General features: G+C 39.9%; 1 protein-coding gene across 1 annotated transcript in view; it reads left to right on the top strand.

Annotated features, from left to right (window-relative positions):
- The first annotated feature begins 5,050 nt into the window (after positions 1–5,050).
- Positions 5,051–10,445, top strand: part of GINM1 (glycoprotein integral membrane 1) — a 10,853-nt gene continuing 5,458 nt past the window's right edge. The window contains exons 1-3 of the mRNA XM_010191081.1: positions 5,051–5,105; positions 5,283–5,379; positions 7,765–7,944. Coding sequence (XP_010189383.1) covers positions 5,070–5,105; positions 5,283–5,379; positions 7,765–7,944 — 313 coding nt within the window. The 5' untranslated portion in view covers positions 5,051–5,069. The remainder of the gene's footprint in view (positions 5,106–5,282; positions 5,380–7,764; positions 7,945–10,445) is intronic.

The raw sequence follows: 10,445 nt of genomic DNA, 5'->3' as shown, positions 1-10,445 counted from the left end.
CAGAGCCCTGGGTTGCAAATACACAGTTACACTATTTGGAGCCAGTTGTCCATGTGAGTGCCAGGACTCAAATGGTATGAGTTTGGGTCGTAGTTTTGTTTGTCTGTTCGAACACCTCTTTTCCTGTAGTCTCTTTTCAAATTTAGAAACAAGTTACTAATTATTGTCTATTTCTTATCTGTTTGGCAGCCCTCATGGGACTTCATATTTTGCTGTTGCAAACAGGATATCCCAATAGTGCCAGTGTAATCACTGCAAGGAGGTTGTCTGTCTCCTAAGGCTCTGGACAGCTGGCCATCCTGCAAGGTGCTGTGCCATCTGTTCCCAGTGCTGCCTGCTCTGCTTCCCACGGGCCTTTTGGTGCAGAAAGGGCCTTGTTCAGAGAGCCTCAATAGGGAACAGCTGTGCTTTAAGTGGGTTGGCTGCTAGCGGCTGAATCTAGACAGGGTTTGTGTGACTAAGGCAGTTGTGTAGGATGCAACAGTTACTCTCTACTGGGAGAAACTGTATGGTGCACCCCATCGGGTACCCACTGCCCATGGAAGAAGTTTTTCTGTGGTTCTGTAATCAGATCTGTTTGAAGTTCCTGTGTCCCTGCCAACAGATCTGTGGCATTTTTCATAAAAGGCTACAATTAGGTGAAGTGTGTAGGTTTGTGTGGCTTTGGTATGGGGAGTCTTTAAGAATTAATGAATATTCCCTTTTAATGTACGTCAGATGCTTTGTATTCTTTGCTTTTCCCCATCTTGCTCTTCTGCTATGATTGCGATTATACTGCCCCAGTTAAGACTCCTGTGTTCTGTTGCAGCACATGGTGAAAGAGACAGGATTAGACAGTGGTCACTACCTGCTTATCTGTACTGATCCAAGTTGAAAAAAAATTCACTAGTTCACTGTAATGTATGTCACCATACGGTTACTGCTGTTGCCTGGCTGTCCTAGAACAGAATGGCACACATTTGTGGTATAAGTGGTGTCCTCATTACAGGTATTGTGGCTGTTACCACTGTAAATATCACTGCTGGAGCACTGAAACAGTGATGAGAAATTGTAGGAAAACTTAGGAGAGACATCTGCATCCTTTAACAGCATTAAGAATGATGGGACCATTTTTAGTGTGAATTGGAGAGTTGCATGTAAAGGGATTCATCAGCACAAGCACTGTGAGTGGTGGGAATGGGTGTCAATGGAAAACTGAAAGCACAGCCTGATTCGTAGGGACCTGAGTTGCTTCTTGGGGCCGTCCTTTGATTCTGACTCTAACAAAGTGCAGCCTTCTCAAATACACCAAGGAATTCAGGACCTTTTAAATTGCAGGACTGCCTGAAAAATTTATGTGAGCTTTCATTATATTGTTAATACTGAAAAGCGTATTGTAAGTTATACAAACAAGTTTTACACTCGCAGTTTAGGCCTCTCTGTGACTTGACAGTGCAATATTGTGGATTACTGCAGAGGACCCATGTTCTGCTCTCGGTGACTTCATTACTACAGGATTGGCTTACTATGCTTTTGATACACAAAATAAGTGATGTGGGATTATTTACTTTTCTTAGTACAGAAGACATAAGTATACAACACTTCACCCCCCAATTAGTGAGTTTTATTATGTTAACATAAAGTATTTTTGGTGTTGAAATTAGAGGTTGTTTCATAAGTCTGTGGGACTTCACCCCTAGGACTGGAAAGATGGGTATTTCAGTTATCACTGGGAGTACTTTTTAGCAAGTATGGCTTGTCAGGCCAGGCATTTCATCATGAAAGCATGGTACCAGAGTTGTCAACCTGCCCTGTCTGTTCCCCTCTTGGTTCTCAAGCATTAACAGTGTACGGCTCTTGAGCACTTATTCACGAGCAGAGATCAAGGGGGTACCAAGCAGGGTCATGTTAACAGGGGGAACGCTGTGCATCGCCCATTCCCTGCTGTGGGAACAGCTGGGACTGTGCTCTGCTCTCCTGGAAGCTGCTTCCAATCATCCCATCCTCTTTCCCCCAGCCCTCCTGCCCAGCTTTTCATTGTGTTTGGTGTGCATCCTGTGGTTCTTGCCCTCATGTAAATTTTTGGTATGGGGTGCATAGGGTCAGGACGATTGGCCACAGCAGGACCCATTGTGTTCTGGGTGCAGCACTGCAGGAAAGACCAGTGGGAAGCCATGGGAAGACAGCAATGAGGAGCTCACCTCCAAGGAAGGATTGAGTGAGTTCAGAGCATTAGTGTAAAATCAGGGAGACAGATTTGGAGGACTGTTATTTTCTGTAGGAAGAGAGTATGAAGAGTAATGAACGACCTGTTCATAAATTGGCACAAGGAGGCTTCAGGTTAGTCATTAGGAAAACTATTTATGTTAAAGCTAGCTGAATGCTAAGTAGTTGAGGAGAGAGTAAAATTTTTGGATGTCACTGGAGAGCTTTAAGAATAAGTTAAATTAATATCTGTTAGGTATGATATCACTGTAGTTGATGATGACTCTGGAAAAGTTGGTCTTCCTCTAGTGCTTGCGATGTTTCTCTATCAGTTGAGCAGCTTTAGGAACCTGTGCCATTCAGAGGATGCCCTGTCACCTCTCCTCTGGTCAGAGGGAGATGCTGCGAGGACAGGCAGACTGATCCAACAGCCTGTGACCGTCAGAGCGAGTAGCCCAGCTCCTTCCTCCCAGCTGCACGCTTGGTCTCTCATGCTTGTCTGGCTCTTCCTTGCTTGTCAATCTGACAGAAAAACAGTCTGACAAAAAAAATGGAACTTTTTCTGACAACTTAGCAAGCTAAATTGTCTCACTGTCTTGGCATGAATGAAAGGGAAGGATGATGTGTGGGAGAGGAGAGATCTACACTGTTTCTTTTACTGGCAGAGGCAGCAAGCTGTTAAGCTCTCTTGTTTGTCTGCACACCATAACCTGCTTTTTGTAACTGACAGCACGGAAGCAATCCACTGAAATATTTTGATTTCTTAAACATGCAGTATGCTTTCCAAGTGTAAGTTTTAATTACATACCAGAGTTCATGACTCTGCTTGTGGATACTGCGTCAGCAGAATTGAGAGCTGTTGTGAAGAAAATGAATCATAGTATATATAGCTCACTTTGTATGTTTAACGCTCAGTTGTTGAGTACATCTACCTTGACCCATGCCCTTCATTTTCAAGTAAAGCATTTGATATAAAAAAAAAAATCTAGGGGGGGATTTTTCTTCTTTTCCTCACGAATCACAGGCTATCAGTAATTTCCTCTTTCTTGTAATCCCAGTGAGTAATTTTGTAGATGTTGAAAAAAGATTGCAAAATACTTTCTTGTGTAAAAGAACTCAAATTTCATTTGAGGCTTAAAAAACGAAGGAATATTAAGACTGCCTGGAAAATCTTTCTTTTGAGTCCTTTGAATTCCCAGAAAACAGAAAAACCTAGGAAGTAATGACACAAGGTTTTGGTAATCTGTTAAGCAGTTTAAGGGTGTAGAAGAAGTACAACTCTGAATTCTAAAGAACTAAAAGTTTGGTGGGTTGTGGGTTGTTTGTTGTTGTTTGGTTTTTTTCTTGTAATATACTGAATTCTTAAATCTTGATAAGAAAATGAGTGGTTTGAGGAAATTCCAGAATGAAGGACTAGATTAAATTCTAAGGTTATGTTGTTGATCTAGTTTATATTTTCTGTACTAGACTTCCAGTTCTCAAAGTAAATTGGTAATTTTAATTTACTTTGAATAGCTAGGATTTAAGTTTTGTAGAAAAGTCAGTAAAAACTTTCCTTTCCAACCAAAAAGTTATATATATATATATATTGTATTTTAAACCATGCTTCTCATGATACTAGATTTCTGCTGAATCAGATTTGGATGTTGTGCTTTAGTTTTTGGTAGTCCTGGCTACGTGTGTATACTGATTAATATTCCTTCTTTAAGGAATTTGACATTATGGTCGCACTTCAGAAGCTCTCTGTTCATGAATTGGAACTATGTTATGCTAGATACTGTATTGGTCAGGTATTTCGTGGCTGAAAATGTAGTGTTTTATAAAGATCCCAAGCAAAAACCCTTTTTATGTATTTAAACATTTATTTATTTATTTAAAATTCTGGGCAAGTTCAACATTTTATTGAGACATGACTCGCTTTTTAGCTGCTGGTTGTGAAACCCTGACTCAAATGCAGGGCTAAAGAAGATGGTGAAGGTATGGAGAAGTTTTCCAGAGGAAAATTAAATGCAATTAGAATAATTTAACGCTCCCAAAAGGCAAATAGGGAGCTTAATAGTATTTTTGAAGAGGTGGCTCAGGAAAGCAGTGTGGCAATCATTACTTTTGGCTGTGTCTGAGAGGGGTTTGGCATTTGTATGTAGGTTTTGCCAGGGGCACGCCTGGGAGATTTTAAGGTCCCATCTGCAGAAGAGCCCCTGAAATGACAAGGATGAAGCGAAAGGACAGGATGAGCGAGTCGATAAATTACAGCAATTAGGGTTTGAAAGAAGGAAGCAAATCCCCATTAGCTGTGAGTTTGGAGGTGTCCTCTGTGGCGTAATTTGGGAATGATAAGCAAAGAAAAGAAACAGCACTACTGCTGACACTGAAAAAACTGAGTGTTATTTAGTATAGACTAACATGTACTAAATTATAGTTCACCTTGAAGACTTAAGTGGAGTGCTTAAAAGAACATTTACAGAGAATCTTGTTTTTTACCTTGTATTGTCTATTATTTTTCAGCTAATATGAGAGACTTTTTTTCTATTATGTCCATGTGAAACAAGTTCTGTGAATTTAGCTTGGTTATTATTATTTTACCTTTATTTAAAAAGCCCAACACTTTATACATAAAGGTATGCAGGTGTCATTTTTCCTCATCAATCTTCTTTATTAGAAAGAGGGGAAAAAATCCAAACCAACCTTTACATCAAACAATTAAGCATATTCCTTAGTCTTCTGTCTTCTGGATAGAAAGCCTGGCAATGTGCTCTGTACGCTGTTACGCTGTCAGGACAGTGTGTGAAAGTTGTCTGTGGCCTGCCGTGGCTTACGTGTTTCCTCAGAAACTTATGTCTCTTCTCACTGTTGTTTTCTAGGAAATGATCAGAGTCAATGTTACGATGTTGAAAGCCAATGGAGAATTTCACAAAGGACAGGTCTGTCCAGTTTTTCTGTTTATTCAGTGAATTAATATGCAATGAGACAAAGTCTGCATGTGGATGCAAATACATGGTTTTGTCTGACATTAGTCAGTATGAAGTGTGCTCCTCTGAGAGCAGAATGGTAGCACAGGGCCAGGAACCGTATGTTCATTCTGTCTGTCTTTCTTTCAGGTGCTTTTTAATATCACCTATGTTAATGGACAGGTATATCTAAATGATTTTCCTATGAAAAGCGGGGTTGCGCACATAACCTGTCAAACAGTAATATGTGAGTATTCTCTCTTTTTTTAATTTTATTTTTTTTAAATTTCCCTGGGGTATTTGGCTTCCCTATTAACTCATAACCAAAGCTTATAATAACTACGTGTTCTCATATTCTGCAAACCTGAGCATTGTAGAAGCAAATAATTTTCCAAGCTAGGATAATTTTGCTACTAAAATGGGTGGGGAAAAAAAATCTTACTGCCTCGTTCTCAAGTCACATTCACATGCTTATATGTAAATAATCTAATCAGAAATCCAGACTCTGCCTATCTTTTCAAAAGAATGTTTTGCACTGCAAGCCGGACAATGTGAACAGAAGGATGCAGCTCCACCCTGCTAATGGCTGTGTCCCTAGGTTGGCTGGAATATATCCAAAAAGAGATTCAATAGCAAAAGTATGAATTATTGTTAGGAAGAGCTTTTAATTATCTCATTTCAGTGCCTATTGGACAAACAAGCTTCTGCTGGATAGGATGTTATAGCACAAATACTGCAGTTTTGCAGTATTTTTCCCACAGCAGTTAATGACTTCAAGTTATCTTGAAACTGCTATTTTTTCCACTGATTCAATGCTACGTGTTTTGTGAAGGAGCAGGAAGTACTGTGATTTTTTGAGATACACAGAGTGTACCGTATAATTAATTAAACAAGGGCCATTATGCTTATTTGATTTAAGCTTCTGTTGTATTCAGACTGATCTCTTGATGCAGTCAGTCAGTCACTAGCTTGGTTTCTGAGGTCATCCTCTCCTTACAGTCAGACATTTACTTAGAGAGCACTAATGCTTTTTTCTAAATTGCTTCTCTGAGCCATGACCTTGTTTCTTGAACTCTTCCTCCCATAACATGATCAATTATTAATTTGACACTTTCTTTTCTAGAGAGGGAAAACAGTAATTAATTTCTGTTTTTCTGGGATAGTTATGTTCCTACTGCTTGTATTTTTTTCTATCCTGGGGTAGAAAACCATGGCATCATGTAATGATGCAAGATAATTGACTCTAGAAAAACAGATATTATTTTATTGACGAATTCTGAAAAGATACTGAGCACTCTACCATAGTTCCTATTAATTTCCCAGGTAATAGTTGTATAGCTTGCAGTGACTACAGTCATGAACATGAATCTGAAAGAGTGAGAAAAGTACTGATTTGACTTGGGAACTGTGAACCTGGAATTTTTTATCTCTGTGTTTGGGTCTGAGTCCTCAGCATAGCACCTCTCTCTGTTATCTGTAAAGTAATGGTTTTACTATTTACTAACTAAATTCTTGACAGTAGATTCAGGTAATGTTTGTAAAATGCTAAAGGAATATCAAGACACTTGCTACCTGTTAACAGAGGGGAAAAATACTCCTAAACGTATGTAAAAATCAAACTTCAGGTAAATATTGTTGCTCTTGAATATTAGAGACCAAGTCTCGTGAGTGGTATTGTCTTGACACTGTTGTCATACCATGCCTGACACCTGTATTCCGCACTTGAAGTTCTCACAAATGTCAGTTTCGAAAGCAGGAGTGTCTTTCACTCCTGTTGAATGTAGTGGGGATTGGAAAGGCTGGGACCACAGGGAGCTTCAGCTGCTTGACACCTTTGAGGCTTTGGCCCTTTAATGCTTGCTGCTGTAAGTCAGAAAACATTTGGCAGCCAGGTGAGTGCTTAGGCTCACACCTGTAGGGAACCTTTCTCTCTAACCTTTCTCTCCTTCTGCCACTTTTGCAATGGAAGACACTGCTAAATTATGCCAAAAAATATTTTTCTATATTGAAAATAAGCAAAATAGCTTTATGAGGAAGAGGATCATAGCATAAAAGTAAGGAACACAGAGTAGTTACTGTGTAGAAGACAGCAGTCTGACATTCCCCCACCTTGCCTCTTAGGCTCAGTGCTGCAAGTGACACAGCACTAGTGGCTTATAAACAGGGGACAGTTCGGTCTCAGTTCATGCACCTTGCTCTCTGCATCCTGGAGACATCTGTCACCTCCATTCTTGCACTTCTGCAGCACTTCAGTTCTAGTGTGCCCTCACCTGTAGTAGAGGCTTGGTAGCTGGGAGCAAGATACTAAGACTATCCAGAAACAGCAAGGGTAGAAAGGCAGTTCTCTCTGTACTTGTGGAATATTAGGTTGTTGAAATAGCTGAAAGCTTTTGAGTAGGAAGAGAGTTTGAAGTGTCACAGTCACATAGGAAAATGGAATGTGCACAGAAAAAACATGCCACTGCTCAAGTAATCTCTGCTTTGATGCTCATGGTCCTCTGTGGTTGTAATGACTTTTCCATTCAGAACCTATGTGTGAAAAGGCACCTGTGTCAGAGTTGCAACTGCTTGCCCCACGGTTGTGTATGGCTTTCTGGTTCTCTTTGAAAACTGTGACATTGTGTGTTAACAGTGGAAATAGGAAACTCGGGCAGTTCACCAGATCAGCAGCGCCTGGCAACCGTCAGTGTCCGCATCATGGTTCACGAGTGGCCTTTGGCATCCAGTTCTGATTTGCAGCTGATTGTCATTCAGGAAGAAGTGACAGACATTGATGGAAAACAGGTAGAAAAAAAATCCCAACATTCTGCTTGTTTTTAATTTAGGAGAGGCAAGTAGTTACCAAGGATTAAAAGTTTTACCTGTGTCTGGCCGGTGGTTAGAACACAAAGTGTATATGCTAGCTAGGACAGTACTGAGGGAGATAATAGCAACAGAAGTTGCCTATGTAGTAGTGGGGGTGATTCATAAGGAGACTTCAATTTTTAATACTTCTATTTATATTTTAATAAGTGTTGGATGACTTTCCCTTAAGCTTGTTAGAATACCATAAACTCTGTCACATGCTCTTTAAACACGTGCATTTATGCAAGCATAGTCAGACTTACAAGCAATACTTCATTTACAAAATTATTGTACAAAATAAATAAAAGGGGCATGGGCTTATTCTGAGTCCTGAGGTTTTTCCCATTGTTCATTCCAAGCTAATAAAGCATTTCAAACATGTAGCATGGGGAACAGCTCACAGCAGCAAACAATTATGGCAGGTGAGCTGCTTGTGAAAGCACACAAAACCCAAGAGCTTAGCCGTAGAATATTTTGCAGGTAAGATAACTAATTAATTTGAATAAAAATGTTGTTAATGAACATGGATTTTGAGATGAACAGAAAACAAACCCCTATTCTAACTGTATTTGCACAGATACCAGTGAATGTGAGGGGTTACAATTCTAGCTGAGATTGAAATGTGCAGAACTGAGTTCTCAAAATCCCCTATAAGGTATAGTAACTTTTCCATCCAGAGAGGTTCTGGAGAGAAGATACAGCTTCAGTATCATATACAGTAAAAGTATCATATGTATGATTCAGTGCGTGTCTGCATCTTATATATGGCCGAGCTCTTTTGAAGCTTTTTTTTAGAGGATTATGATAATACCATTGATCCTTAATTAATTACATGCTCAGTATGTAGTATTTTCTTACAGGGTTCTGCATCATGTCAGAATTTTACACTGTTAATGAAAAATCCCACTGAGAGGTTTGGAGCTTTTCTAATGAGACGTTTATCTCACTGTTAAGAGGCTAATATATCCTTGGCTTGATTCAGTTGTTACACAGTAGTGGTGGTGTATTTTCAGATCTCAAACAAGACATCACAGTGCATTTCAGATTTTCATAGGGACCTGGAAAAAGCAAACAGAAAGCTAATGTTGCTTCCTTAATTGTGCCTTTAAGTCAAAAGCTTTCTATCTTTCTCATTAGTTATCAGGTGACAGTAACAATAATCTGTTTCACTGCATTGTTCTGTGCATGTTCAAAGCAAAGTAAACCGACTGTTGGTTGGCCTGTGGCTCTAAAAACACAGACTCATAGAATGTGTTGGGTTAGAAGGGACCTTTAAAGATCATCTGGTCCAACCCCCCTGCAGTAAGCAGGTACAGTGTTACTAGATCAGGTTCCTCAGAGCCCCATCAAGCCTGACCTTGAATATCTCCAGGGATGGAGATCTCCACCACCTCTCTGGGCAATCTGTTCCTGTGATCTATCACCCTCATATTGAAGAACTTTTTCCTAATATCCCACCTAAATCTACCTTTTTCTAGTTTAAAACCATTGCCCCTCATCCTATTGCTACACACTCTTGTAAACAGTCCCTCCCCAGCTTTCTTATAAGCCCTGTCAGATACTGGAAGGCTGCTATAAGGTCTCCCTGGAACCTTCTGTTCTCCAGGCTGAACAACCCCACCTCTCTCAGCCTGTCCTCACAGAAGAGGTGCTCCAGCCCTTTGATCACCTTTGTGGCCCTCTGGACCTGCTCCAACAGTTTCATGTCCTTCTTGTGTTGACGTCTCCAGAGCTGGACACTGTGACGTCTCACCAGAGCAGAGTAGAGAGGCAAAATCTCCTCTGTGATCTGCTGTCCACACTTCTTTTGATGAGTTTAAAACATGAGTGAAACTGTATCACATGTTTCATTCCTCTTTTGTTAGTAATATTACTATGTAGCAGCTATAATTATGGTCACAAACACTCTTAATTTCTGTCAGTTCTTGGCCTCATAGTGCAGTTACTGATGTTAGTAGGAGTTATACTGAATGTGTTCTATATAAGCGATGCTTGCAGTGATTAAGTCAAATGGATCCAGTGCATTGCTGGAAGAGGAAGAAGAAAACTAATTTTTGGGTTGTTGGAAAAAAAACAATACCAGAAGTGTCAGTAGTATTTTAGCAACACTTTCAATGTTTGCAAGTGCTCTGTCACTATGTACTTGAGTTTTCCATGCCCTAAAATGCCTCCCTCAAAGAGGATCATGATAAGCTATGTAAGACTTGGTTAAAAGCCCATGGAGTGACCACTACATGCTTTTACAGGAAGAGAGAGACTCGGTCTGTTCATTATATTTTCTGATGTGGTATAGTCTATAGGAACATGGTACATAAAAATGAAGAATACTAATTCATGTTATAACATCCCTATGCCTAAATCTTAATGGCTTGGAGTTCTCTGTGATGTACTGGTTTTCTTTACCAGCTTACTTCACTCTTTCTTTAAACTTGGTAATATCAGCATGTTTCCATCTCTTGCAGGTTCAGC

The sequence above is a fragment of the Mesitornis unicolor genome, unplaced genomic scaffold (assembly GCF_000695765.1).
Source record: "Mesitornis unicolor isolate BGI_N332 unplaced genomic scaffold, ASM69576v1 scaffold34638, whole genome shotgun sequence".
NCBI lineage: Eukaryota > Metazoa > Chordata > Aves > Mesitornithiformes > Mesitornithidae > Mesitornis > Mesitornis unicolor.
Note: the sequence above shows the minus strand (reverse complement) of the source record. Positions and strands in the feature narration are given on the sequence as shown.